Below are 26513 nucleotides of genomic sequence, written 5' to 3' on the forward strand. Positions count from 1 at the left end.
TTGTTTTCTATGCTTTCTTGCTCGATAGCAATAAGGTGCACAAAAGTCAACTACGTGGGCTACAATCTAAACTAACTACCACTGGCCCCGTTCTATTAATTTTGCAGACCATTGCGTTGCGAGTTGCCTGATCCGAGGCCAGCTGCAGCGAGTGATGCTCATTCATGAAAACATGTTACGTTATGGATGAAGAAAATGTCAAGACACTCATCTGCTTGTGACAAAATACAGGCTGTTTCATTTTAATTAGAAAGCATAACATGCACATAGTTATTTCACAACCACACAAAAAAACCACCCCATCTCGCTTGACTGCGGAAGAGCCGGTCCATCAAGCAGAACAAATCCATCATTGTTGGTAGCTGGGCTGTCACTTCCTGCTCTTTGACTCACTTCCCAGCTAATGTGTTAACTGTCAAATATCGCTCTTGCCTCCTCACTGGTTGAGCGCAGGTGTGCACGGGAACTTGGTCATGTCCGTCAGCTAGTGAGAGCCGAGCCTTGTGGAAAAGAGGAAGTTGCGAGACATTTTGCCGCTGACACTGTTGTTTGCTTCTGCTCCTCTTCTTCCTCCTCAGAACTCTCCTGGCTCTCAGGACGGGGGTTGCCATTCGTGGTGGCCTTCTTGACGGCGCTCACCTCCTCGTCGTCTTCCTCGTCCTCCTCAGCGGGACAATTTGAATCTTCATCATTTCCGCTATCGTCCTCCTCTCGTTTGTCTTTGCCGCTGGGCTTTAACCCCTCCTTGTCAATCATAAACACAGGTCCGGAGCCAAGAGGTGTGGTGTCCATTTCTTCATCTTGGCCCATGCTAGTAGAGAGGACGTGAAATTTATATTACACTTATGTGCCATATGCATGAAAAAAACACTGTACCATGAAATTCAGATTACTGATAGATGTCTACCACGTTTGTTTGTCTACCAAGTTGAAGGTCGAGATCTGAACAGAAAAATTGGCGGATGGAATTTTGTTTGATTTCTCTGTAGTATAACCGTAACCAGTTTGTATCAATGTTGTTACAAAATGTGAACAGAGGTGAGGATAATTTTCATGTCTACTTTTAGGAACAGTTTACAAATCAGGAATTGTGTGGCTTCATGTTGTTTATTTGTCACAAAAGGTAATTCAAAGTAATGCCAACTGGCATCTCGACAACCTACCATTAGTCCGCTAGCTTAATGCTATCATAAAATGGGAAACGCCATAGACAAAAAATTCGCATAGCTGAGCAGAAACATTGCCGTAAGATAAAAGTAGAACATCTAACGATACTTATTGTCGCATATTGTCACTCTGCTCTGTGACACTGCCAAAGTTCATCTTGAGCTTTCGTATAGTTAACCGACTCGCGATTTCGTCTTGACATCAATCAACTCTAGCTGAGTCACACTCCTGCCATTGTCAGGCTAAATCGTGTACTGTGGACCAGAGAGTGTGACTTAAGTGTGACAAAAAAGCCATTGTAATATGCTTATCAGGGATGAGAACGGCAAATGAAAAAAAACACTGAAAAGTAGCCGGGGTCTGGGGGCCACATTCCCTCATTGGGGGCTGCAGGGGCCACAGGCCCCCATTGGGGGCCGCAGGGGGCAACGCCCCGGAGGGGGCTCAGGCAGAAAAGCTCCCTGGAAACTCCTGGATTTTGGCAGTATAGCAACCCCAAAAGCATTAATTTCATCACTCAATTTCAACAGTTTTGTTAAAACATATTCCTGCTTGGTGGGCTACCAAGGGGAATATAATACAGTCAAGCCTCGGTTTTCGACCACAATCCGTTCCGGAAGGCGGTTCGAGAAGCGAATCGGTCGAATTCCCATCTTCCCATTACAAAAAACGGATTTTTTTTTAATCCGTTCCAAGACTTTAAGCATTTTTTCATTTGCGCACTTTTGTCCGATCGCGCAACTTCAGCGCACCGCCGAACGCGTAACCGTAGCGCGTCGCCGAACGCACAACTGCACCACGCTGGTTGCATTATTGTGACAGAGCCGTCACTGAAATTTAGAAAATATTTTTAAACTCCTGATGTACTTTCCAAAATTCAAGTGGATCTCAGAGCGCAGGGAGCTTAGTTTAGTCCGATCGCGCAACCGCAGCGCGCCGGGCGCTCACCGTTGCATTGCTTTAAGAGCGTCTTTGTGTTCCGAGTTGTAAGATGACGCTGCTCTCGAGCCATGCCCATCTGAAGCAGTTCCTGATCCCGTTTGATTCCCCCCCACCATGTAAAAACAATTTTCTCAACGGATCTACACGATTCACAAAAATGATACTCCAGACGGAAAAAAACACGGTAATCCGCGGATCCGCGGGAGATGCTCATCCTTGGCTTCAGTAGTCGGGGTGTGGCTTCGATCTCAAAAGATTTGTTATGAATTTGACTGACTAGAATTAGAGGGGGAAATGACATTCCCTTCGTTTTCCTGCATTTGATCCTTGTTTGGTAGATTTCATGGCAAAGCTGAGCATATCTCACCTGGATGCTGCTCCGGTTACTCTCATCTTCTGCCACATGTAGTTGAGGAACATGGATGCCTGCAGAAGACGGTCGATCCTCTGCATGTGTCTCTCTGGAAGGTGGAAAAAGCCAATTAGGAAGGCAACAGATGTGACTTTGTATCCTGCTCCGACTCCATCTTTTTCTATGCTAGCGTGCTGCGCTGACAATTTGCTGACCTGTGTAGGGTATGAGGCCCTCCACGATAGTACGGGCGCCCTGGTACTGAAGGAGCTCCTCAGGTGGGAGATGCGTCAGCAGCACCTGGAGCACGGCCTGAGCATCCAGGCAATTCCTGGCATTTGTGTTCCACACCCCACAGTAACGCAGCAGCGACTCTAGGAAACACGACAACGTCAAAAGGGATCGGCGATTGGATGACGCCACATAGTACTTTTATCAATCGTCCTTTTTTTAAGGTGTTATTATTTATTTATCTATTTATTTCTTCCCTTACCTTTCTGATCCACTCGAAGTTTCAAAACTGTCTTCTCCATAAGCTCATGACTGTCTTGCGTTTGACGGATTGCTATGAGAACGAGACAAGTCAATTAGGGCAATACCCGGATGGGGACCTAGCACACAAGCATGGCCATGTGACTGAACATGTGCGCAGACGACGTGCGACCGTAAAGTAGAACATAGTATTCGGCCCCCTTGAACCTTTCAACATTTCGCCACATTTCGGGCTTCAAACAAAACATAAAATTTAATTTTTTTGTCAAGAATCGACAACAAGTGGAACACAATCATGAAGTGGAACGAAATGTATTGGATAATTTAAACTTTTTTAACAAATACAAAACTGAAAAGTGGGGCGTGCAATATTATTCGGCCCCTTTACTTTCAGTGCAGCAAACTCACTCCAGAAGTTCAGTGAGGCTCTTTGAATGATCCAATGTTGTCCTAAATGACTGATGATGATAAATAGAATGTACCTGTGTGTAATCGAGTCTCCGTATAAATGCACCTGTTCTTTGATAGTCTCAGGGTTCTGTTTAAAGCGCAGAGAGAACCATCAAAACAAAGGAACACACCAGGCAGGGCCGAGATACTGTTGTGGAGAAGTTTAAAGCCGGATTTGGATACAAAAGATTTCCCAAGCTTTAAACATCTCAAGGAGCACTGTGCAAGCAATTATATTGAAATGGAAGGAGTATCAGACCACTGCAAATCTACCAAGACCCGGCCGTCCCTCCAAACTTTCATCTCAAACAAGGAGAAGACTGATCAGAGAAGCAGCCAAGAGGCCCATGATCACTCTGGATGAACTGCAGATAACTACAGCTGAGGTGGGAGAGTCTGTCCATAGGACAATAATCAGTCGTTCACTGCACAAATCTGGCCTTTATGGAAGAGTGGCAAGAAGAAAGCCATTTCTCAAAGATATCCATAAAAAGTCTCGTTTAAAGTTTGCCACAAGCCACCTGGGAGACACACCAAACATGTGGAAGAATGTACTCTGGTCAGATGAAACCAAAATCGAACTTTTTGGCCACAATTCAAAACGATATGTTTGGCGTAAAAGCAACACAGCTCATCACCCTGAACACACCATCCCCACTGTCAAACATGGTGGTGGCAGGCATCCTGGTTTGGGCCTGCTTTTCTTCAGCAGGGACAGGGAAGATGGCTAAAATTGATGGGAAGATGGATGGAGCCAAATACAAGACCATTCTGGAAGGAAACCTGTTGGAGTCTGCAAAAGACCTGAGACTGGGACGGAGATTTATCTTCCAACAGGACAATGATCCAAAACATAAAGCCAAATCTACAATAAAATGGTTCACAAATAGACGTATCCAGGTGTTAGAATGGCCAAGTCAAAGACCAGACTTGAATCCAATCGAGAATCTGCGGAAAGAGCTGAAAACTGCTGTTCACAAACGCTCTCCATCCAACCTCACTGAGCTTGAGCTGTTTCGCAAGGAAGAATGGGCAAGAATTCCAGTCTCTCGATGTGCAAAACTGATAGAGACATACCGCAAGCGACTTGCAGCTGTAATTGCAGCAAAAGGTCGCGCTACAAAGTATTAGCGCAAGGGCGCCGAATAATATTTCACGCCCCACTTTTCAGTTTTTTATTTGTTAAAAAAGTTTAAATTATCCAATAAATTTTGTTCCACTTCACAATTGTGTCCCACTTGGTGTTGATTCTTGACAAAAAATATAACTTTTATATCTTTATGTTTGAAGCCTGAAATGTTACGAAATGTTGAAAGGTTCAAGGAGGCCGAATACTTTCGCAAGGCACTGTAGACTGAATGTGCAGACTGTTTGACGTGGCTGGAACCTGTGGAACCACATTGTTCCGAATGTGTTGTGACATTGTGCACATAGAAATGCAAAATGTCTAGAGGCAGAACATAACCATAGACTTGAGCTAAAAATATTATATAATTATGATATAATTATTGAATAAAATATTCCTCTCCTTTCCCCTTTGCTCCTTTTCCAATCGTCAAAGGCCAAAACAAACAACTCGACTTGTTTTAGAACATTGAGACGTGACAGGCTGATGAGTGACTGATGAATTAGAGGTTAAAATACAGTTTGCAGTTGTTTTTGTCTTGTCAGAGCAGAATGATGAATAGTGGTATTCCATCGTAGGCGCTCCCCTGAACACAACCAGAGGAATATTCTTCCTGGCACGCACTGAAGATAGATTTCCGTTTCGAGCCACAATTGGGACCTTTCATTCCGGCGCAAGATAAACTAATAGCTATGAATAGATGACGTACCTTTAATTACAGACAGCACGGTGTGCGGCTGGTCCAACGAGATGGCGAGGCCCAGCGCTTTCAGGTATTTCTTCTCATGGAGCAGGTTGGACAACTCCTGCTGCCTTCGCACAAACAGGAAAGGAAAAGAACGGCGTTTTGTATAAACAAATGCTCGGTGCTATTGTTAGATAGATCAGAGTGAATTCTTGCGAGTTTGAACTGAACCCGCTGTTGTGCTCACTACTGAAGGCACAAAGACATACTAAACCCAATTCTACGATTCAAGTTTCCGTTTCAAGACTCTCACCAAAATGACAAGTCTTACTGCTGCAGCTTTTGCCATCAGAAGGTTCAAGCTGAGAGCAGGAAGTAACTCGACCTCCGAGGGTTGATATGGATCATGTGACCGCTTTATCATTCAAAAAGACTTCATCTTACGAAAGCTCGACTGAGCACACGCATGCGTGTGATGGCGAGGCATGCGGGTAACCGGTCTCGGGCCCGAGATGAAAAGCCGTTTGTGTCCATTGAGATGGCGCAACCGCTGACATTCAAGCGGAAAGAGGTGGGCCGTTTGCGACTTACTTCAAGATCTGATCCTCCTGCTTAGCCTGCTCCTCGGCCAGCTCCATTTGTGTCACATCCTGGTAAAGGACACAAGGTCACGTTAATTTGGCATTCTGAGAAAGTCAAACATGTGGTCACATGATGTTTTGTTTGGAGGAAGTGTTTTCATACAAACATACACATTGCACATGCACATTACATGTGCATGTTTGGCTTTTCTGCAGCATTAAATTCTTCATTGCTGTAGAAAACAGACAGATGGATATTGCCTGTACTTTTGACTTTCATTTTCTTTTGTGTAGGTGACAGAGGACTTGTTGCCCATGGTTCAAGTGATCCGCTTCATTTTTATCTGCGTGACCCAGTTCATATTAAAGACTAAAGTCCCAAGGATCGTCACACACCTGGGTGTGGTGAAATTTGTCCTCTGCATTTAACCCATCCCCGTGTGATTTTAATCCATCCCCTGGGGGAGAGGGGAGCAGTGAGCAGCAGCGGTGCCGCGCTCGGGAATCAGTTGGTGGTCTAACCCCCCAATTCCAACCCTTAATGCTGAGTGCCAAGCAGGGAGGCAATGGGTCCCATTTTTACAGTCTTTGGTATGACCCGGCCGGGGTTTGAACCCACAACCTTCCAGTCTCAGGGCGGACACTCTTCCACTAGGTCACTGAGCTGATATGTTTGAGTAAGCAAAGAGGACGTGTTGGAATTGTATCTTTTCAGATCAGAATGCAGTCACAAACAAGTGCAAGCAGACAAGGCCGCATGACATTCAAACGTGCAGACTGAGGACTTGTGCGCGCACACACGCCTAGCCAAACACATCCACGGCAAAACCATCATATAGAGGAAATATATTTGCTACGCCTTTCACCTGATGCAACTTTGGTTTTGTCACAAACTTGCAAGTGCCCATGTTTTAGGGACGTGCGGGTGATTGGCAGTGTTTTTGCTTCATGTGAAGATAGTGATCATGGGAATGGGTCACTTGAAAACAGAAGAAAGAGTTTACAAAAATAGTTGTGTGTTTTATTCTGTGGGCAAGTTGGCTTGCTAGCTGATGCTAAAGCTAGTTAGTTACTATTGTGAAGTAAACAAAACGTTGCTAGCAGGTGGACAACATTTTATGACTGTCTAATTGTTAAGCAGTGTCTATTTATTTGACTTTATCTTATCTTACTTCATCTCAAGCATCCCTTACCGTCCACAAGATGACGTTGGAGTCGGCCGACCCGGTCACCATCTTGTCGTCTTTCCTGTTGGCATGGAGCCCCCACACTTTGTCCAGGTGGCCGTCAAGCGTCTTCACGCACTCATTGGTCTTGATGGTCCAAAGCTTCACCAAACCGTCAGAGCCGCTGTGGACAAAGCGCCGGTGGGAATTTTATTGTTAGGCACTGGCACAGTCTTTGTTGTTACCAATTGGTTACCTTTGCGTATTGTGTTAGCTAGAAAAGGCGTCAGCATTTACCTGCTGAGTAGCTGAGTGCCTCGGCTCACAAAGATGACCTTCAACACGGATGCATCGTGGCCCTCAAAGGTCTAACCAAAGCAAAAAGATGTGTTTTTACTTTCTGAGTCAAACTGAACACTGGGCTCAGAGGAATTTTTGCGAGTCGCCCAAGTGTCCACCGGCCCACCTTGAGACAGCCAAAGTCTTGCAGGCTCCACAGTTTGGCGGTGCCATCTGCGGAGGAGGTGGCCAGCACCTGGTCGACGGGCGAGAAGCACACAGACCAGACGCCGCGCTTGTGGCCCCGAAATACTCCCAGAAGCTGCACGCTGGCCTCCCCCGCCAGCGACCACAGCTTGGCCGTGCGGTCCTGCGAGCCGGATGCCAGTAGCTTGTCGTTGGGAGAAACAGCCACGCTGTTGATATCCTGCCGTGAGACACAACAAAGCATCGGGATCATCTTTTCTGTGCTTCCAGGGTTGTCTCGGGTTCAGTGACAAGCCTAATCTTGAAATAACCAAATGTAGCAGTGGAAAAAAGAATCAAATTACATTTTAAAATTGGTACATTTTTTAATGAGCATTTGATTCAAGGAGTTGAAACAATACTTCAGATCGTCATCATTATTTAACGATGGAACAAACAAGCCAGTCTTTCATTATTTCTTACATCACTTTTTTTCTTTGCGCACGCCTTGATTAGTGATGTGTTACATCAGGGGTGTCAAACTCGTTTTTTTCGCGGGCCGCATTGTAGTCATAGCTTCTTTCGGAGGGCCATTATAACTGTCAACCCAAATAAATGTATGAGCACCTCATATTATATACAGTAAAAGCTACAAAACAAACGGAAAAATAACTCGTTTTCAAATCAGACGAGAAAAAACTAGTCAAATATTAAAAAAAAAAAAAAGATTTTATTCAAAGTGAAGACAATTTGCAATTCTAGTAATGACACACAAATTTAATGCACAATTTGTCTTCGCGGGCCACATAAAATGATGTGGCGGGCCGTATCTGGCCCCCGGGCCTTGAGTTTGACACGGTGTGTTACATCATCAATGTGACCAACACGGAAAACATGGGTTGAGGAAATGCACTGTTGTTAGCTGGTTTGATGACTGCACTTGATTTACGATTGCTAGCTTAGTATAAATAAACCCCCCAGACGACTACTCCAGAATTGTATCAATCTATTTCTTCTAAAGATCATCTTTTACACACCCCTGTATAAATGCCAGCCCATGTTAAATTTAAAAACTTTTTCCATTATTGTATGCTATAATTTAATAAGCCAATTGGAAATAAACTATTGGAAGTAAATTTAGACAAAGATAATGTACACACAGCCCCTTTTAATTGGGGATGTGGTGGTGTTCAAAACGAAGCTGACGTGTTCAAATTCAAACGATATATCCGAGCCGAAATTCAAAGGCACAACTTCAGATCTCTGCGATTGGCTGGCAACTAGTTCAGGGTGTCCCCCGCCGACTGCCCGATGACGGCTGGGATAGGCTCCGGCACGCCCACGACCCCCGTGGGGACATAGCGGTACAGAATATAGATGGATGGATGGATGGAACTTCAGATCTTTGAGGTTGACATGAACGTCAATTACGGTAGCCTGAATAGTTTGCATACCTGAAAAATGACGCTTGCAACATCAAGCCTATGTGTGGGCACGAATGCAATCGCACACATGCTTAACAATTCATTAGTTGTGAACATAAAGCAAAGTCTATTTGCTGTGGCATCTTCTCTTGTTGCTCTCGTCTATTGTTGTGAGCCTACCTTATCGTGTGCCCTCTCTGTGGAACGTGTGGCCAGCTGATGCAAGTCTGTGCTTGTGGCTGATAAATCTTCGGGCAGATCCCACACCTTGACTGTACAGTCCTGACTGCCCGACACCAAGAAGGATGTCTTCAACCTGCATGCATACATCAAGGTGCCTTACTTTTTTTTTTCTTTATACTGACCCCGTTTGAAACTCAAATTTGGTTTGTTTCACCCATCCCGCATCGCAATCGGGGCCACAATGCGTGACGGGGCTGGGTTTTACCTGGAACAGGATATGGAACCCACGGCGTTGGCGTGGCTGCTGCCGTAGGCCGCGCAGCGCACGTGGCCACTGTCGGCGTCCATATGCCACACGCGCACGGATCTGTCCTGTGGAATGAGATGCGCCACATGACGCACACTTGTTAGCAGTGTGGATGCAACTTGCTGGAAAGGTCTTATTGTGTAGGCTTGCGCTCACCTTTGCACAGCTTGCAAACACAAAGCCTTTTTTAAACACGTCCAATGACAACACGGTATCTGTGAGGGAGTAAATGCAGAACATTCCTTCAACCTGCTTTAAGTTCAATTGTCGCAACATTATCTTCACACACACACACACACACACACACACACACACACACACGCACACACACACACACACACACACACACTTCCAGGTACAACAGTTGTGGCTTTTGAGAGGTACCTCTGCTAATTATGCTTTGTTACATATTCACACCCACGGGGATTTTCCCTTGTTGAATACTGTTTCACAACACAATATTTACTATTATGTAACAGCAACAGGAAATGGACCATATTTGCAGTTTGTGCCTTGAGACACTCTTGTTTTTAATTTTTTTTTTGAAAATGTTTGTTTTCAATGTTTAGTTTGTTTGTTTGTTTCTGTCAACTACAATAATCTTGGGGCAAAGCTTTCTTAGTAGCGAGGACAAAGAGCATCCTCGTACATTGATACAAGCAAGGTTATGGAATAAATCTGAGTGCATGTTGTATTTACTGTATTACTAAAATGTACTCTTGGGGTAAAGTAGCTGACAGGTGCTGCATTGCTGCCATCTGCTGGTGACTCACCCGAGTGGCCGTAGAGGATCTGGCAGCTGTTGGTGAGCAGCTCAAACACTTTGAGCTGGCAGCTGTTGGTGGCCACCACGATGTGGCTGTCGTTTTTACCCAGGAATTTCACGTCCAGCACCTCGTCGCTGTAACCCACGAACTGCGGAAAAGAACTCACGTCAGAGAGGTGCAGGTCTGCCTACTCGGTTCAGTATCCATCGCACTTGTGTTATCAAATACGGTGATACAAAAGTAGCTTGAGGTGGCTCACTTGTTGCTGCGTGCTGAGGGCAGGCAGCTGGTAGAGGACAATGTTGTGCTCCGCGGTGATGGCGGCCAGCCTGCCAGAGACGGGCAGGTGAAGCAAATATGTTAGCGCACGGGGGTCGTCATCCGTCTCCTCCGCATCCTCTGAGGGAAGGCAGAGTGTGGACGGGCGGGCCTGGCTGTAGACGCAACGGGCTGTGCTGGCCTCCCACACCCTCAAGAGTCCTGCGCAGGCAGAGCGGAAAGAGTTTTCATGTCAAATAGGAATGAACTCTGAGGATGTTACAGAGTGGGTCAAAGGTGAACCTTTGCTGCCAGCTGTGACGAAATGCAAGTCTCTGCTCTGGACTCCTATTTCCGAGAGGTCTTTTGTCACAGGCAGGATCACAACGCCCTCCACAGCCTGCACAAAAAGAAAATGCACTGCAGCATCAGATGTCAGTTTTCATAACTAGCAGACAAAATGACAATTTCAGTTTAATTTTTTTTTTTTTTTTTGTCACATCCAATAGCTGCCGCAGCCTTACCTCATAGACTGGTACAGTTCTTTTCGCTGTCTGGCTCTTTAAATCCCACACTGTGCAGATCTTATCTCTTCCTGAACTACACACAATCACATGTGGACAACACAAAAATGTGAGTTTCCCCCGGAGTGGGAAATACTAATGATGTGTAAATTAAAAAAATAAACATTTTGGGATTGTTGCATGCTTTCTTGATAAAACACACCTGCCAAAAAACTTGAACAAATCTTATTCAGGACACAGTTTTAATCCCATTTCCTTTACAGTTTGTTGTCTGCCTTGAAGTTGCTTCGAATAAACAATTTCGATTCACTCAACATTTGTACCTGATCATGGTGTCGCCGTCGGGGCTGAAGCTGAGGGAAGTGACGGCGCTGTAGTGGCTCTTGAGCACGCACACGCATTGGCTGGTCTGCAGGTCCCACAGCCGGATGCCGCAGTCCAGAGAGGACGAGAAGAGCTGCAGACGGCCGATGTCTGGGTGGAACTCCACCAGGCTGCGCGCATAAGATTGATGTCATAGTTGCTGTTACCGAGTTGCAGTTTGAATGACAATGAAGGCACTGACATGCATATGTGAAAATGAAAAATAAAGTTAAATCTCACACTTACTGTACAACACCAGAGGAGCCTTTAAGGTTGTGGGTGCAGTATTGCTTGACCACATCCCAGAGCTTGATAGTGCCATCACAGCCCCCTAAAAGCATAATTAGGACACGCTACGTAAACTGTGCAATTTGTTCGCAATGGGGGAGAATGTGTGAATTCGAAAAATAACAGGTGTTTATTATTGATGCTGACCTGAGGCCATGAGCGTGGAGGTGCAGTCAAAAGTCATGCTGGCAACAGGAACCGTGTGTATGGCCTTCCAAGTGCGAGTACACTGCGCTTTCTTCCAGTCCCACTGCTTCAACAGGAGCGCTCTGCTGGCTGTTACCAGCATCTGTGCAAGGACGCAAAGCAACGATGCAATGAACGATTTTAGACAGTCATGCAAAAAAAAACAAAAAAACATGCCAGCTTACCTCGTCATCGCAGCTTAGTGCAAACGACGTGATGTCCTCTTGATCATCCTACACAAATGAGAGAAAATTAATGTTAAAAAAAACACGTCTGATCACAGTGCTGTCACTGCTTGGGTGTGTTTCGGCCTTACGTGCTCAATGCTGTGGACGGTCTTCCCTGTGTTGATCTCCAAAACATTGACACGTGAGCCACACGTGCAAAAGATATATTTTTCATCTTTGCTGATCTGTCCAAGTATTACAACAAAATGTCAGCGGGGCAATTCACTGATTTGATAGTAAAACACGATTCGCTTTCTCTGAAGTAAAAGTTGAACAAACAAATTTACCTGCACTTTTCCTCCTTTGTAGAAAGGCTCAATTTTACTAGATACAGCATAACTGTAAAAGGATGACAGCATGACAGTAAAGGACAGTGAGTTGTTGCTACACTTAGCTTAGCTCATCGAATGGAGCCACCAACTCGTGCGAAGGGGCTCAAGCTTACTTTGTTTTGAATTGAACGTTGATATTCGCCATGATGCGTGCGTCACAATCTTAACCCGTTATACTTCGTCGATTACGCTCACTGAAGATGAAGATTTGTTACTCGGCACGTTGGCTCCGGTCGGCACATCTTTCCCGCATGTTTGACGGTAGAGTCGCAAGAATTGGACGTCAGCAGACAGAACTCTGCTGATTTGGTCGCGATGGTAATTACGTCATATTCCGAGCGCGTTGTTGGAAAATGGAGAATAAAATTATCGCTGCTGTTTGTAGACACCCAGTACTTTATGATACCTCCAGTTACTATTACAGGGACCGCACGAAAAGATATCTGGCCTGGAGAACGGTGAGCGAGGAAGTTGGCGTGTCCGGTAAATAGATTTTGTTTACTTATTTACATTGGCCACCGGACACCATTCATGCGTTTTGTTTGTTTTTTTGTCAGAGGAGGATTGCCGCAGAAAATGGAGATGTCTAAGGGACACTTATTTGAGGAAGATTCAACAGAAGAAGAAATGGAAGCACTCGATAGCCCTCTCTTTTCTTGACGCCTTTGTGTCACGGCGACCGAAGCGTGGTAACCTTAAAGTTCCTCTGGGGGGCGACGACCATAGCACATCAAATGGCGAGGGGGCACAAGAGGTTGCTCCAGAGCATGGTATGCTGTTCTCCAAGAGTACCAGTCTACAAACTGCTTTGTATCACAATCACAAATGATGGTGTTTTCACAGGAAAGTGGAGATTTGAGTGGAGCGCTATAGAGAGTGTGAAGGAACTAAAGGAGAGAGAGCATCTTTTGCCTTGTTTGAAACAGCGTGCCTCCTCTGCTCCAGCTCCAGCCCCGTCACTCTCAGAAGATGAGCTGTTCATGATAAGTCTGGCTCCCATGTTGCAACGATTGCCAGCCCAGCAGAAGGATAGTGTCAAATTTCAAATTCATAAATTAATTTACGAAGCACTACAAAGTTAAATTTGGGATTATTGGAATAAATGTCTGGGTCACAATGCTTGCCAGGAAGGAGCCAGGCTGTTTATGTTTATTTTTGTGTCCAATCTTCAGTTTTTCTTTTTTTGTAAGTATATAACTTTACAATAAACTTACTTAAAGTTTGATTTAGAAAGTATATTTCAGTATTGACCTGCAGTGTACAAACAGTTGTAATAATAATTTTGGTTCTGAAAAAGGTACAATTGCAGGTTTGAGATCAAAAGTGTGGCTGGCCCTTAAAAGAGCCATTTTAGGTTGTGCCGGTGTATCACTGTGCACTATCAGCCATCAGCTGAGAAGTAGGAGTTGAAACCCTCCCTCACCCTGAGTGGTTGGCGGCACCACTTCACAGAATTGGTAGTGGTTGGACGTCTGGGGCTTCTTATCCACCCCACCGTACACCAGGCTTGGTATTTTGGGTTGTCTCCATAAAATGTCATAGTGTGTTAATATGAATGTTTGATGAAGTTTCCTAAATAATTTGTGACTGAGGCTCACAAAGTTTGCATTTGTGCTTGAAAGGAAAGGACAGGACAGGACAAGAAAGGACTTGCTGCAAAATGGGGGCCAGGCTGCCACGGAAAGGACGCGCTGCAAAATGGGGGCCAGGCTACCACCATTGACTGCTCACTGTTGTCATTTGTATGCCGAGCTCACACGGTTCCTCCCTCATGTTGTGTCAGGAATGTTCACGTATGCGTGTTTTGTCATGATAACACGGGTGTGAACACACCGTCGTGACGCGGCTTGATGTGGAGTGAAGTTGCTCCCCTACAATGGAAACATAACGGTCAGTGGAAACGAACAACATGGTGAGTAGTGAAGAGAATTTTGAAACAAATGTTTGATTGATGATATTGTGATTCCAAGCATTCTCAACAATGTAATGCTAACGTTTTTACGTGTATAAAGGTTTAAATCGTAAAAACAGATCAAATCATATGAGATGTTTTGGGGATCCCTGGAAACCCTATTGCTAGCGTTTACCTAAAGCTAAATCCTGGTTCTGACATGTACAAGAAAAGGCCTTTGACGCAACTATTCCATTCAAATCTGTTGTCCTGCTTTCCTTTCCTTTCTCCATCAATGTCGTCACTGTCCAGACGGATGCAGACGTGTCTTCGCCAAGTGGCGGTTACGACGCAGAGCAGTTTGTGGACCCTCCAGACTACGATCTCATCTGCACCATATGCCAGGGGGTCCTGCGGTGCCCCGTTCGAGCGGCGTGCCACCACATCTTCTGCAAGAAGTGCATTTTACAGTGGCTTAAGAGGTACAAGCAAGCACGGACAGTGGCGTAGCCAAGCCGGGGCAGCGCCCCGGTTAGGACTCCCTGCGCCCCGCCCCGGCTGAAAAAAATCAAGCTTTTTCGATTCTTCATTTTCATGCCGTTTTTTTCTTTCGGTCTTGCGCGAATGTGCTTGCGCTATTCTATGTGCGCGATGTTATCCATTCACCGTTTGCCTTCCGGACCCGGATGTTGTTTTAGCGACCAGCGAACGGCGTGGGTGATGTTTGATATTTTTTCCTGTGGGCGCGCGCCCCTACTGGAAAAATTCCTGGCTACGCCACTGAGCATGGAGTACTGTCAAATGCTTCCAAGCAACTCCTGAGTCACTGTCTTTTATGTCCTTGCTAGACAGGAGACTTGCCCCTGCTGCCGAAAGCCAATTAACGCGTGCATGATCTTTGTCATGTTCAAACTCAGCAAGACGATAGGACGCATGAAGATAAAGGTTGGCCTTATAAACAGATTGTTTGCCATGTGTACTCCAATTCACCCACAAATTACATAGAGAAAGTTGCTCAAATGAGATTTGCGTCTAAATAGGAATAACCCTATTATGTGCTGTATCGTAGCCTATGATTATTGCTATTTGATGATGATTATAATGAATGTAACAAAATAAATTATCGTTTTGCTAGATAAGTTACTTAAGGAGAGAAGAAAATTCTAGATATGTTGTCTTGTAATGTCTGTTACAGTGTAAGAATGAGATCCGTGGTTGCGCGGAGACATTCGCCCTCTCGGAGCAGTATTGCCACAGCCTGAGCTGCTTGTTCGAGCTGGTCTCCTGCCCGTACCCAGGGTGCCGGGCGCAGCTCCTCCGGCGCGACCTAGAGACCCACGCTCGCCACTGCGAGCACTGGCGCCAGCCCTGCCACATGGGCTGCGGCACCATGCTCTCCCACCGCACGCGGACTCAGCACAACTGCTACATGCAGCTCAAGCTGCACTACCAAGACAAGAGCAGAAACCACGGGGCCATCGCCGTCGCCCTGCAGAGGAAGATGAGGAGGATGCAGAACACCATGACGCACATGATGAGGCAAATCGGGCTGATATGTGAGAGTCTGCAGGCGATGGATGAGCTGCACAAGGTGGAGGAGGACTTGGGAGAGGGCAGCTCCAGATCCACGGGGAGCAGATTTACCAGCGACGGCTGACAGTTGAAGGAAGAATGTCTTTATTTCATAGGTGTTGTGTGTTGGAATATGCAGATAGGTTTATCACACATGAAAGTGAGTGAATGTGGGACATTGTTGTGCTCTTTTTCATATTTATTTTGTAAATAAAACTAGGATTACCAAACGTAACGATTGTGGTACAAACTTTGATTCTTTTTTTAAAAGTAAAATATAGAAAATATAGAATGTGTTTCAAATGACTTTTCTGGACACTGAAGTATTCGTTTCAATAAATAAAATATTTTGGTAAGAAATCAAAACGTGTCTGGGGTTAAACAAATCATAATCTAGTGAGATTCAACTCACAAATTTAAAATGAATTATTATATTTTTATATGATGTATTAATTTGAATGTAGTTTTGTAAGTTGCAAACAATATTCGTCCTCCTGCAAATTTCTTAAAGATGTCGCAAAAACTAGCCACGACTGGGCAGTATGTTGCGAGAACTTCTAAATATCGCGATGTTTCGTGCGAATAAAATGCAGCGGGCCCACGGCACGGCCTTCTTCCTGTTATAACGATCACGTAAGTACGCTAGACATTCAAACACCGAATCCGACAAAATCGTACGCATCTGTCTCTCAACTTTATGACTACGTAATGGAATATATTTTAAAACTGTATTATTTAGTGAAACCTATGATATTATTGAGCCGTTAAATACATTTTGAGCACCATTGTGATTTCCTTTTTCACGAATATGGCGGCGAAACTAGCGTGTTTATGTACTGAGACCCCGAGTACGTCTCGTCTTGAATACGTTTCCGATTAGGCTCCGATTAATGTTTGGTATTAAATTCCACAGCAAATGGCGGACGACGCCGGTGGTAGGGGAGGCTTTCGCGGAGGTTTTGGCCCGGGCGGCCGCGGTAGAGGACGTGGACGCGGCAGAGGCCGTGGAAGAGGCCGCGGTGCCCGCGGAGGCAAGGCAGAGGATAAGGAAGTGAGTGACATTCTACTTGGTTAAGTGCACACCAAGACTGTATTTGTTTTTTTAATTTTAACGTGTACCTTGTAGTGGGTGCCAGTTACCAAGCTGGGCCGCCTGGTTAAGGACATGAAGATCAAGTCCCTGGAGGAGATCTATCTTTATTCTCTGCCTATCAAGGTGAGTTCTGTCTGAGGTTAGGTTATGAGATTAATGGCCACTTTAAATAAATTATATATTGTGTAGTTGTTACACTACTGCAAGTTGCTGTTTGTGCAGGTGCCACTCACCGAAAGTGTTTATTTGAAGATTGTTCTTTCAAGTGCCATTTGGCCACGTGTCTCTCTTTGTTAATGTATTTAAACTCAAAGTTTGTGATCATAAATGTACAGGAATTGTGTAAAATTGTTTACTTGTAAAATGGTCCTTTGGGTAGCCTCCAATCTTTTATTAAACTTAACAGGAGTCTGAAATCATCGACTTCTTCTTGGGCTCTGGTCTGAAAGATGAGGTGCTGAAGATCATGCCTGTTCAGAAGCAGACCAGGGCTGGCCAGCGCACCAGGTTCAAGGTGAGGCCCCCAGTCCCTCCTCCTCCCCACAGCGGAGCTCCAGATGAGAGCGTACCTTGTCTTCACAGGCCTTTGTTGCCATTGGCGACTACAACGGCCACGTGGGCCTGGGCGTCAAGTGCTCCAAGGAGGTGGCCACCGCCATCCGGGGTGCCATCATCCTGGCCAAGCTGTCCATCGTGCCCGTTAGGAGGGGCTACTGGGGGAACAAGATCGGAAAGCCCCACACGGTGCCCTGCAAGGTGACGGGCCGTTGTGGCTCCGTGTTGGTGCGTCTCATCCCGGCGCCCCGTGGTACCGGCATCGTGTCTGCTCCCGTGCCCAAGAAGCTGCTCATGATGGCCGGAATCGATGACTGCTACACGTCCGCCAGGGGCTGCACTGCCACACTAGGCAACTTTGGTAAGTTTAATGACAGGGATTCCTCTTTTTTTTTTTTTTATCGCTGGGTGCCTTGACTTTTAAGAATTCCATGAATAACTAATTGTTGGTCCTACAGCCAAGGCTACCTTTGATGCCATCTCGAAGACTTATAGTTACCTGACTCCTGACCTCTGGAAGGACACCATCTTCACGAAGTCTCCCTACCAGGTCAGAATGCTTTGCTGTAGTTTCATTGCTGACTCTTCAAGCTTGAATTTGTCTTGACTTTTTTTTTTCCTCCCCTCCTCTTCTCCCTCCTCTAGGAGTTCACCGACCATCTGGCAAAGACCCATACCAGAGTGTCGGTGCAGACAGGCCAGTCTGTCCAGGCACCGGCCTCTTAAACTTTTGCACAGTGACTGGAAATAAAAGTCTGATAAACATTACAACCCTTGTACCCTGTCTGTCTCCAAAATTAAACTGTCAAAAATTGTCACAAACAAAATGCTCACTAGTATGTTTTTGTTTTGAGCAGTAAGAACTTAATTTGGATGAGCAATGAAATGTTAGAATAAGTTTGCTATACACTTCTGCTATGACAAATTTACTCAACACCTGTACGTTGGCATTCAACTTCCATGAAATGGAATGGGTTTACATTTTCATTTTAGCAAGTGTACACTATTGGTGGTGCCCCTTTTAAGTCAACTGAGGCTACTAAATAACTGTCCTGGGAAAAACTTGCATTATTATTTACTTAAAGGGTAAGAGGTTGTTTCTTTTCTTTTTCCTCTTGGTATGGCGCTGTGAGTGGCTGCTTCCCAGCAGTGTTCTCTTTTCCTCTTTATTTCCTTTTCTCTTTCTTTTTGTCCATTTGGCAAAGCTGGTGCCTTCTACCGCACCTTGGTATCTCTTCGGATCGGATATTTTATTTTTATTATTTTCTTCCTGGGACCGGGATAATCGGTCGAGTCCGGCGTAACTCTACGACTGTGTCCTGCTTGTCCGGCCAGTGATGACCGGGTCCCTCGCCTTGGCCTTGCAGCCGCAACCCCTGTGGGGAGTCCGCTCCCTCATGCTCGTCGGAACCAACGACTTTCGCCACGCTAGCCCCGTGGTGACCATCTGCACGTGCCCCGACTGGGTGCCCGGGACGCTGCTCACACGTTTGCCTGCTTTGTGATGTTTTCACGACCACGGTCCATTAGGCGCTACTGGACTGCCCTTAAACCTGTCGATGGACCCCGTGGAGGCTTTTGTGTGGTTTGGGGTTCTCTTGTATTGGGTGCTGGTTGGCTGCTGTTTTTTGTCTTTTGTCATTTAGCTGTGATTTGCTTTGATGGCTTTTATCTTGAGCACTTTGACTTTCTTTGTGGCGCCGTTGTGTGGCGGCCTTATGAGAGCCTATTGAGTTGCGCTCATGCCATCTGTGCGTCTTTTGTATACCCACTCTGTGGTATGGATACTGCCAAAGTAAAGTAAAATATAGAAAGTATAGGGGTAAAATATAGAATGTGTTTCAAATGACTTTGTTGGACACGGAAGTATTTGTTTCAATAAATAAAGTATTTTGGTAAGAAATCAAAACGTGTCTGGTGTTAAACAAATCATAATCTAGTGAGATTCAACTCAAATTTAAAATGAATTATATTTTTATATGATGTATTAATTTGAATGTAGTTTTGTAAGTTGCAAAAAATATTCGTCCTCCTGCGAATTTATTAAAGATGTTGTACCAAAACCTAGCCACTACTGGGCAGTATGTTGCGAGAACGTCTAAATATCGCGATGTTTCACATGAATAAAATGCAGCGGGCCCACTCCCCGCCCTTCCTCCTGTTATAACGATCACGTAAGTAGGCTCCACATACAAATCTCAATCTTATGACTGCGTGCTGGTATATATTTTAAAACTGTATCATTTAGTGAAACCTATGACATTATTGAGCCGTTAAATACATTTTGAGCACCATTGTGTCTTCCTTTTTCACCAATATGGCGGCGAAACTAGCGTGTTTATGCACAGCGATCCCGAATACGTCTCGTCTTGAATACGTTTCCGATTAGGCTCCGATTAATGTTTGGCATCAAATTCCACAGCAAATGGCGGACGACGCCGGTGGTAGGGGAGGCTTTCGCGGAGGTTTTGGCCCGGGCGGCCGCGGTAGAGGACGTGGACGCGGCAGAGGCCGTGGAAGAGGCCGCGGTGCCCGCGGAGGCAAGGCAGAGGATAAGGAAGTGAGTGACATTCTACTTGGTTAAGTGCACACCAAGACTGTACTTGTTTTTTTAATTTTAACGTGTACCTTGTAGTGGGTGCCAGTTACCAAGCTGGGCCGCCTGGTTAAGGACATGAAGATCAAGTACCTGGAGGAGATCTATCTTTATTCTCTGCCTATCAAGGTGAGTTCTGTCTGAGGTTAGGTTATGAGATTAATGGCCACTTTAAATAAATTGTATATTGTGTAGTTGTTACACTACTGCAAGTTGCTGTTTGTGCAGGTGCCACTCACCGAAAGTGTTTCTTTGAAGATTGTTCTTTCAAGTGCCATTTGGCCACGTGTCTCTCATTGTTAATGTATTTAAACTCAAAGTTTGTGATCATAAATGTACAGGAATTGTGTAAAATTGTTTACTTGTAAAATGGTCCTTTGGGTAGCCTCCAATCTTTTATTAAACTTAACAGGAGTCTGAAATCATCGACTTCTTCTTGGGCTCTGGTCTGAAAGATGAGGTGCTGAAGATCATGCCTGTTCAGAAGCAGACCAGGGCTGGTCAGCGCACCAGGTTCAAGGTGAGGCCCCCAGTCCCCCCTCCTCCTCCCCACAGCGGAGCTCCAGATGAGAGCGTACCTTGTCTTCACAGGCCTTTGTTGCCATTGGCGACTACAACGGCCACGTGGGCCTGGGCGTCAAGTGCTCCAAGGAGGTGGCCACCGCCATCCGGGGTGCCATCATCCTGGCCAAGCTGTCCATCGTGCCCGTCAGGAGGGGCTACTGGGGGAACAAGATCGGAAAGCCCCACACGGTGCCCTGCAAGGTGACGGGCCGTTGTGGCTCCGTGCTGGTGCGTCTCATCCCGGCGCCCCGTGGTACCGGCATCGTGTCTGCTCCCGTGCCCAAGAAGCTGCTCATGATGGCCGGAATCGACGACTGCTACACGTCCGCCAGGGGCTGCACTGCCACACTAGGCAACTTTGGTAAGTTTAATGACAGGGATTCCTCTTTTTTTTTTTATCGCTGGGTGCCTTGACTTTTAAGAATTCCATGAATAACTAATTGTTGGTCCTACAGCCAAGGCTACCTTTGATGCCATCTCGAAGACTTATAGTTACCTGACTCCTGACCTCTGGAAGGACACCATCTTCACGAAGTCTCCCTACCAGGTCAGAATGCTTTGCTGTAGTTTCATTGCTGACTCTTCAAGCTTGAATTTGTCTTGACTTTTTTTTTTCTCCCCTCTTCTCCCTCCTCTAGGAGTTCACCGATCATCTGGCAAAGACCCATACCAGAGTGTCGGTGCAGACAGGCCAGTCTGTCCAGGCACCGGCCTCTTAAACTTTTGCACAGTGACTGGAAATAAAAGTCTGATAAACATTACAACCCTTGTACCCTGTCTGTCTCCAAAATTAAACTGTCAAAAATTGTCACAAACAAAATGCTCACTAGTATGTTTTTGTTTTGAGCAGTAAGAACTTAATTTGGATGAGCAATGAAATGTTAGAATAAGTTTGCTATACACTTCTGCTATGACAAATTTACTCAACACCTGTACGTTGGCATTCAACGTCTATGGAATGGGTTTACATTTTCATTTTAGCAAGTGTGCAACATTGGTGGTGCCCCTTTTAAGTCAACTGAGGCTACTAAATAACTGTCCTAGGAAAAACTTGCATTATTATTTACATAAAGGGTAAGAGGTTTTTTGTTGTTTTCCTCTTGGTATGGTGCTGTGAGTGGCTGCTTCCCAGCAGTGTTCTCTTTTCCTCTATTTCCTTTTCTCCTTCTTTTTGTCCATTTGGCAATGCTGGGGCCTTCTACCGCACCTCGGTATCTCTTCGGATCGGATATTTGATTTTTATTATTTTCTTCCTGGGACCGGGATCATCGGTCGAGTCCGGCGTAACTCTACGACTGTGTCCTGCTTGTCCGGCCAGTGATGACCGGGTCCCTCGCCTTGGCCTTGCAGCCGCAACCCCTGTGGGGAGTCCGCTCCCTCGTGCTCGTCGGAACCAACGACTTTCGCCATGCTAGCCCCGTGGTGACCATCTGCACGTGCCCCGACTGGGTGCCCGGGACGCTGCTCACACGTTTGCCTGCTTTGTGATGTTTTCACGACCACGGTCCATTAGGCGCCGTTGAACTGGACTGCCCTTAAACCTGTCGATGGACCCCGTGGAGGCTATTTTGTGTGGTTTGGGGTTCTCTTGTATTGGGTGCTGGTTGGCTGCTCTTTTTGGTCTTTTATCATTTAGCTGTGATTTGCTTTGATGGCTTTTATCTTGAGCACTTTCTGACTTTCTTTGTGGCGCCGTTGTGTGGCGGCCTTATGAGAGCCTATTGAGTTGCGCTCATGCCATCTGTGCGTCTTTTGTATACCCACTCTGTGGTATGGATACTGCCAAAGTAAAGTAAAATATAGAAAGTATAGGGGTAAAATATAGAATGTGTTTCAAATGACTGCTGGACACGGAAGTATTTGTTTCAATAAAGTATTTTGGTAAGAAGTCAAAACGTGTCTGGTGTTAAACAAATCATAATCTAGTGAGATTCAACTCAATTTTAAAATGAATTATATTTTTATATGATGTATTAATTTGAATGTAGTTTTGTAAGTTGCAAAAAATATTCGTCCTCCTGCGAATTTATTAAAGATTTTGTACCAAAACCTAGCCACTACTGGGCAGTATGTTGCGAGAACTTCTAAATATCGCGATGTTTCACATGAATAAAATGCAGCGGGCCCAAGCCCCGCCCTTCTTCCTGTTCTAACGATCACGTAAGTACGCTACACATACAAATCTCAGTCTTATGACTGCGTGCTGGTATATATTTTAAAACTGTATTATTTAGTGAAACCTATGATATTATTGAGCCGTTAAATACATTTTGAGCACCATTGTGTCTTCCTTTTTCACCAATATGGCAGCGAAACTAGCGTGTTTATGCACAGCGATCCCGAATACGTCTCGTCTTGAATACGTTTCCGATTAGGCTCCGATTAATGTTTGGCATCAAATTCCACAGCAAATGGCGGACGACGCCGGTGGTAGGGGAGGCTTTCGCGGAGGTTTTGGCCCGGGCGGCCGCGGTCGAGGACGTGGACGCGGCAGAGGCCGTGGAAGAGGCCGCGGTGCCCGCGGAGGCAAGGCAGAGGATAAGGAAGTGAGTGACATTTTACTTGGTTAAGTGCACACCAAGACTGTATTAGTTTTTTTAATTTTAACGTGTACCTTGTAGTGGGTGCCAGTTACCAAGCTGGGCCGCCTGGTTAAGGACATGAAGATCAAGTCCCTGGAGGAGATATATCTTTATTCTCTGCCTATCAAGGTGAGTTCTGTCTGAGGTTAGGTTATGAGATTAATGGCCACTTTAAATAAATTGTATATTGTGTAGTTGTTACACTACTGCAAGTTGCTGTTTGTGCAGGTGCCACTCACCGAAAGTGTTTATTTGAAGATTGCTCTTTCAAGTGCCATTTGGCCACGTGGCTCTCATTGTTAATGTATTTAAACTCAAAGTTTGTGATCATAAATGTAGAGGAATTGTGTAAAATTGTTTACTTGTAAAATGGTCCTTTGGGTAGCCTCCAATCTTTTATTAAACTTAACAGGAGTCTGAAATCATCGACTTCTTCTTGGGCTCTGGTCTAAAAGATGAGGTGCTGAAGATCATGCCTGTTCAGAAGCAGACCAGGGCTGGCCAGCGCACCAGGTTCAAGGTGAGGCCCCCAGTCCCTCCTCCTCCTCCCCACAGCGGAGCTCCAGATGAGAGCGTACCTTGTCTTCACAGGCCTTTGTTGCCATTGGCGACTACAACGGCCACGTGGGCCTGGGCGTCAAGTGCTCCAAGGAGGTGGCCACCGCCATCCGGGGTGCCATCATCCTGGCCAAGCTGTCCATCGTGCCCGTCAGGAGGGGCTACTGGGGGAACAAGATCGGAAAGCCCCACACGGTGCCCTGCAAGGTGACGGGCCGTTGCGGCTCCGTGCTGGTGCGTCTCATCCCGGCGCCCCGTGGTACCGGCATCGTGTCGGCTCCCGTGCCCAAGAAGCTCCTCACGATGGCCGGAATCGACGATTGCTACACATCCGCCAGGGGCTGCACTGCCACACTGGGCAACTTTGGTAAGTTTAATGACAGGGATTCCTCTTTTTTTTTTTTTTTTTTTTAAATCGCTGGGTGCCTTGACTTTTAAGAATTCCATGAATAACTAATTGTTGCCCCTACAGCCAAGGCTACCTTTGATGCCATCTCGAAGACTTATAGTTACCTGACTCCTGACCTCTGGAAGGACACCATCTTCACGAAGTCTCCCTACCAGGTCAGAATGCTTTGCTGTAGTTTCATTGCTGACTCTTCAAGCTTGAATTTGTCTTGACTTTTTTTTTTTTCCCCTCCCCTCCTCTTCTCCCTCCTCTAGGAGTTCACCGACCATCTGGCAAAGACCCATACCAGAGTGTCGGTGCAGACAGGCCAGTCTGTCCAGGCACCGGCCTCTTAAACTTTTGCACAGTGACTGGAAATAAAAGTCTGATAAACATTACAACCCTTGTACCCTGTCTGTCTCCAAAATTAAACTGTCAAAAATTGTCACAAACAAAATGCTCACTAGTATGTTTTAGTTGTGAGCAGTAAGAACTTAGTTTGGATGAGCAATGAAATGTTAGAATAAGCTTGATATACTTTTATGACAAATTTACTCAACACCTGTACGTTGGCATTCAACTTCCATGGAATGGGTTTACATTTGCATTTTAGCAAGTGTACAACATTGGTGGTGCCCCTTTTAAGTCAACTGAGGCTACTAAAGTTGCCCTCGCCTTGGCCTTGCAACCGCGACCCTTGTAGGGACTCCGCTTCCTCGTGCTCGTCGGAACCAACGACTTTCGCCATGCTAGCCCCGTGGTGACCATCTGCACGTGAATCCGACTGGGTGCCCAGGACGCTGCTCACACGTTTGCCTGCTTTGTGATGTTTTTCACCGATTCACGACCACGGTCCATTGGGCGCCGTTGACCTGGACTGCCGTTACACCTCTCTATGGACCCCGTGGAGGCTATTTTGTGTGTTTTGGGGTGTTCTCTTGTATTGAGGGGTGCTGGTTGGCCACAGTTTTTTTTTTCCTTTGTCTTTTAGCTTTGTTTTGCTTTGATGGCTTTTATCTTGAGCACTTTCTGGCGCCGTTGTGTGGCAGCCTGTGTCTTTTGTATACCCACTCTGTGGTATGAATACTGCTGGGGCCTGAATTTCCCCACCCCTGGGGATCAATAAATATTCAATCAATCAATCAATCAATAAATAACTGTCCTAGAAAAAACTAGCATTATTATTTACTTAGTGGATAAAAAGAGATTATGTTAATTTAAACACTTTATTTTACAACTATTGCACGGGTTAGATGAGAACAGTTAAGCAGTCTGAGTCTGAGCTGCTGCCATCATCCTCTCCTTTTGCTTCATCAGACATTTCCTCCCGCTGGCATATGCTCCGAGGTCCCCATCTGTGTCAAGACAAGAAGCCATGAAATTACTCCCAAGGTAAAAAAAAAATCAACGCTTGTGGAAATGTGTTGGAGCATGAAGCAATCAAGTGAGAAACGTACAGCGCAACTGGTAGTTCTTGGTAACCTCATTGAACTGCTCTATCTCTTTGGAGCAGTTCTGCTGGAAACTGGAGCCCTCTCTCTGATTGCAGGCCCTCATACGCTCCTGGATTATCTTCACAATTTCCTGGTCCACTTTGCTGTGGTGAGAGCCAAGATTGAGCATTACATGCAGAATCTTTCATACTGCTGTTGTATCGGGATCTAAGTTTAAGTTCATGTCCACTCGGACTGAATGCAAGATGTGATCTCACAAGTCTCTCCGCCACTGCATCTCAGCCTCATAGTAGCACAGGTAATCCCCTTCTTGGCACTGGGTCAGGTCGGGAACACGGCGGAACTTCTGATGGTAGTAGACAGGCTTGTTTTTCGCCTGAATGCTGTCAACGACCTCTAAAAAGAAAAGATGGCAAAGCACATTCTGGAGTAACAATTCTTAAAACGTGTGTGTGTTTTCGTTGTTTAAAAATGCAACTTCGTGTGACTGACAACAGCGACAACCACCGTATTGTTTTATTCAATTTTGCTCAATTAAAAACTCTTGCAAAAACATCTCGCAATACAGCACAATGTGTTTGTGTTCAATTTATAGTTGGCGTCATTATGCAGCAGCTGTAACCGTTTTGTTGTGCTAGCATGCAGCTAGCTGCATTAGCTTCGTTTACCTCGAAATGTGGTGACAGGCAGGTCCACGGAGTAATAGAAGAGCTTAGTCAAAATCAAGGCCGGGTTCGGCAGAGCCGTCTGTTTGTCCACAACCGGAGTTTGCCGTGGAGGCTCCGGATAGGCGTCCTTATCAAAGTCGGACGGCATTTTACCTTCTTTTGAGCCTATGCAGGGGAAATCCTACAATTTGACCTCGACAGTTCTCCTCTCGAAGTGGCGCATGCGCGCAAGGGACGACGGCTGGAGGTCAATAGCAACTTTTATTTTATGAAAACATATCGCCTGACAACAGTTTAGTTTTGGTAT

The 26513-nt window shown here is 45.7% G+C and overlaps 6 protein-coding genes across 8 annotated transcripts; 4 read left to right on the forward strand and 2 right to left on the reverse strand.

Moving 5' to 3' along the window:
* Positions 1–212: 212 nt before the first annotated feature.
* Positions 213–12582, reverse strand: tbl3 (transducin beta like 3). The gene is made up of 23 exons (XM_061302437.1): positions 12399–12582; positions 12241–12292; positions 12043–12138; positions 11912–11959; positions 11688–11829; positions 11499–11583; positions 11213–11383; positions 10890–10965; positions 10669–10765; positions 10367–10587; positions 10114–10255; positions 9497–9555; positions 9299–9405; positions 9031–9166; positions 7428–7667; positions 7259–7329; positions 6989–7145; positions 5806–5864; positions 5239–5342; positions 2955–3026; positions 2677–2835; positions 2477–2570; positions 213–811 (listed from the first exon to the last, which is right to left on the reverse strand). The coding sequence occupies exons 1-23, from the start codon at positions 12428–12430 to the stop codon at positions 481–483; spliced, it is 2751 nt and encodes a 916-aa protein (XP_061158421.1). The 5' UTR covers positions 12431–12582; the 3' UTR covers positions 213–480.
* Positions 12583–13330: 748 nt separating this feature from the next.
* On the forward strand, positions 13331–15983 carry rnf151 (ring finger protein 151). Of its 3 annotated transcripts, XM_061302452.1 has the most exons (6): positions 13331–13470; positions 13908–14027; positions 14149–14175; positions 14489–14658; positions 15025–15121; positions 15372–15983. In XM_061302452.1, exons 1-6 carry the CDS (start codon positions 13402–13404, stop codon positions 15831–15833), a joined length of 945 nt encoding a protein of 314 aa, XP_061158436.1. In that variant the 5' UTR covers positions 13331–13401; the 3' UTR covers positions 15834–15983. The 3 variants fall into 3 exon arrangements, with proteins under 3 accessions (XP_061158436.1, XP_061158437.1, XP_061158438.1); XM_061302453.1 differs by having other exon boundaries at positions 13453–13470; positions 13908–14197; XM_061302454.1 differs by lacking the exon at positions 13331–13470 and having other exon boundaries at positions 13654–14027; positions 14149–14197.
* A 319-nt stretch (positions 15984–16302) lies between these two features.
* Positions 16303–18167, forward strand: LOC133170698 (small ribosomal subunit protein uS5). Its single transcript, XM_061303811.1, has 7 exons — positions 16303–16381; positions 16662–16799; positions 16875–16964; positions 17248–17355; positions 17424–17757; positions 17855–17946; positions 18042–18167. Exons 2-7 carry the CDS (start codon positions 16665–16667, stop codon positions 18120–18122), a joined length of 840 nt encoding a protein of 279 aa, XP_061159795.1. The 5' UTR covers positions 16303–16381; positions 16662–16664; the 3' UTR covers positions 18123–18167.
* A 1319-nt stretch (positions 18168–19486) lies between these two features.
* LOC133170762 (small ribosomal subunit protein uS5-like) lies at positions 19487–21320 on the forward strand. The gene is made up of 7 exons (XM_061303892.1): positions 19487–19570; positions 19819–19956; positions 20032–20121; positions 20405–20512; positions 20584–20917; positions 21012–21103; positions 21195–21320. The coding sequence occupies exons 2-7, from the start codon at positions 19822–19824 to the stop codon at positions 21273–21275; spliced, it is 840 nt and encodes a 279-aa protein (XP_061159876.1). The 5' UTR covers positions 19487–19570; positions 19819–19821; the 3' UTR covers positions 21276–21320.
* A 1330-nt stretch (positions 21321–22650) lies between these two features.
* On the forward strand, positions 22651–24485 carry LOC133170572 (small ribosomal subunit protein uS5-like). The gene is made up of 7 exons (XM_061303610.1): positions 22651–22716; positions 22965–23102; positions 23178–23267; positions 23551–23658; positions 23730–24063; positions 24169–24260; positions 24360–24485. Exons 2-7 carry the CDS (start codon positions 22968–22970, stop codon positions 24438–24440), a joined length of 840 nt encoding a protein of 279 aa, XP_061159594.1. The 5' UTR covers positions 22651–22716; positions 22965–22967; the 3' UTR covers positions 24441–24485.
* Positions 24486–25291: 806 nt separating this feature from the next.
* Positions 25292–26437, reverse strand: ndufb10 (NADH:ubiquinone oxidoreductase subunit B10). The gene is made up of 4 exons (XM_061303611.1): positions 26207–26437; positions 25796–25934; positions 25542–25681; positions 25292–25439 (listed from the first exon to the last, which is right to left on the reverse strand). Exons 1-4 carry the CDS (start codon positions 26352–26354, stop codon positions 25348–25350), a joined length of 519 nt encoding a protein of 172 aa, XP_061159595.1. The 5' UTR covers positions 26355–26437; the 3' UTR covers positions 25292–25347.
* Between the last annotated feature and the right edge of the window lie 76 nt (positions 26438–26513).

The sequence above is a fragment of the Syngnathus typhle genome, linkage group LG17 (genome assembly GCF_033458585.1).
Source record: "Syngnathus typhle isolate RoL2023-S1 ecotype Sweden linkage group LG17, RoL_Styp_1.0, whole genome shotgun sequence".
NCBI classification, from domain to species: domain Eukaryota; kingdom Metazoa; phylum Chordata; class Actinopteri; order Syngnathiformes; family Syngnathidae; genus Syngnathus; species Syngnathus typhle.

Bases quoted from the DNA above. Each gene is read 5' to 3' on its own strand.
- ndufb10 (XM_061303611.1), bottom strand. From the start codon at position 26,354: ATGCCGTCCGACTTTGATAAGGACGCCTATCCGGAGCCTCCACGGCAA. The intron at 25,935-26,206 runs GTAAACGAAGCT...TTTTCTTTTTAG, and splicing joins GCCTGTCACCACATTTCGAG to AGGTCGTTGACAGCATTCAG. The intron at 25,440-25,541 runs GTACGTTTCTCA...GTCTTGACACAG, and splicing joins CAAGAACTACCAGTTGCGCT to ATGGGGACCTCGGAGCATAT.
- rnf151 (XM_061302452.1), top strand. From the start codon at position 13,402: ATGCTTGCCAGGAAGGAGCCAGGCTGTTTATGTTTATTTTTGTGTCCA. The intron at 13,471-13,907 runs GTAAGTATATAA...TGTGCTTGAAAG, and splicing joins TCTTCAGTTTTTCTTTTTTT to GAAAGGACAGGACAGGACAA. The intron at 14,176-14,488 runs GTCAGTGGAAAC...GTCACTGTCCAG, and splicing joins CCTACAATGGAAACATAACG to ACGGATGCAGACGTGTCTTC.
- LOC133170762 (XM_061303892.1), top strand. From the start codon at position 19,822: ATGGCGGACGACGCCGGTGGTAGGGGAGGCTTTCGCGGAGGTTTTGGC. The intron at 19,957-20,031 runs GTGAGTGACATT...TGTACCTTGTAG, and splicing joins GCAAGGCAGAGGATAAGGAA to TGGGTGCCAGTTACCAAGCT. The intron at 21,104-21,194 runs GTCAGAATGCTT...TCCCTCCTCTAG, and splicing joins TCACGAAGTCTCCCTACCAG to GAGTTCACCGATCATCTGGC.
- LOC133170698 (XM_061303811.1), top strand. From the start codon at position 16,665: ATGGCGGACGACGCCGGTGGTAGGGGAGGCTTTCGCGGAGGTTTTGGC. The intron at 16,800-16,874 runs GTGAGTGACATT...TGTACCTTGTAG, and splicing joins GCAAGGCAGAGGATAAGGAA to TGGGTGCCAGTTACCAAGCT. The intron at 16,965-17,247 runs GTGAGTTCTGTC...TAAACTTAACAG, and splicing joins TTTATTCTCTGCCTATCAAG to GAGTCTGAAATCATCGACTT.
- LOC133170572 (XM_061303610.1), top strand. From the start codon at position 22,968: ATGGCGGACGACGCCGGTGGTAGGGGAGGCTTTCGCGGAGGTTTTGGC. The intron at 23,103-23,177 runs GTGAGTGACATT...TGTACCTTGTAG, and splicing joins GCAAGGCAGAGGATAAGGAA to TGGGTGCCAGTTACCAAGCT. The intron at 24,064-24,168 runs GTAAGTTTAATG...TTGCCCCTACAG, and splicing joins TGCCACACTGGGCAACTTTG to CCAAGGCTACCTTTGATGCC.
- tbl3 (XM_061302437.1), bottom strand. From the start codon at position 12,430: ATGGCGAATATCAACGTTCAATTCAAAACAAA. The intron at 11,384-11,498 runs GTAAGTGTGAGA...TTATGCGCGCAG, and splicing joins GGCTCCTCTGGTGTTGTACA to CCTGGTGGAGTTCCACCCAG. The intron at 10,766-10,889 runs GTAAGGCTGCGG...CTTTTTGTGCAG, and splicing joins GAACTGTACCAGTCTATGAG to GCTGTGGAGGGCGTTGTGAT.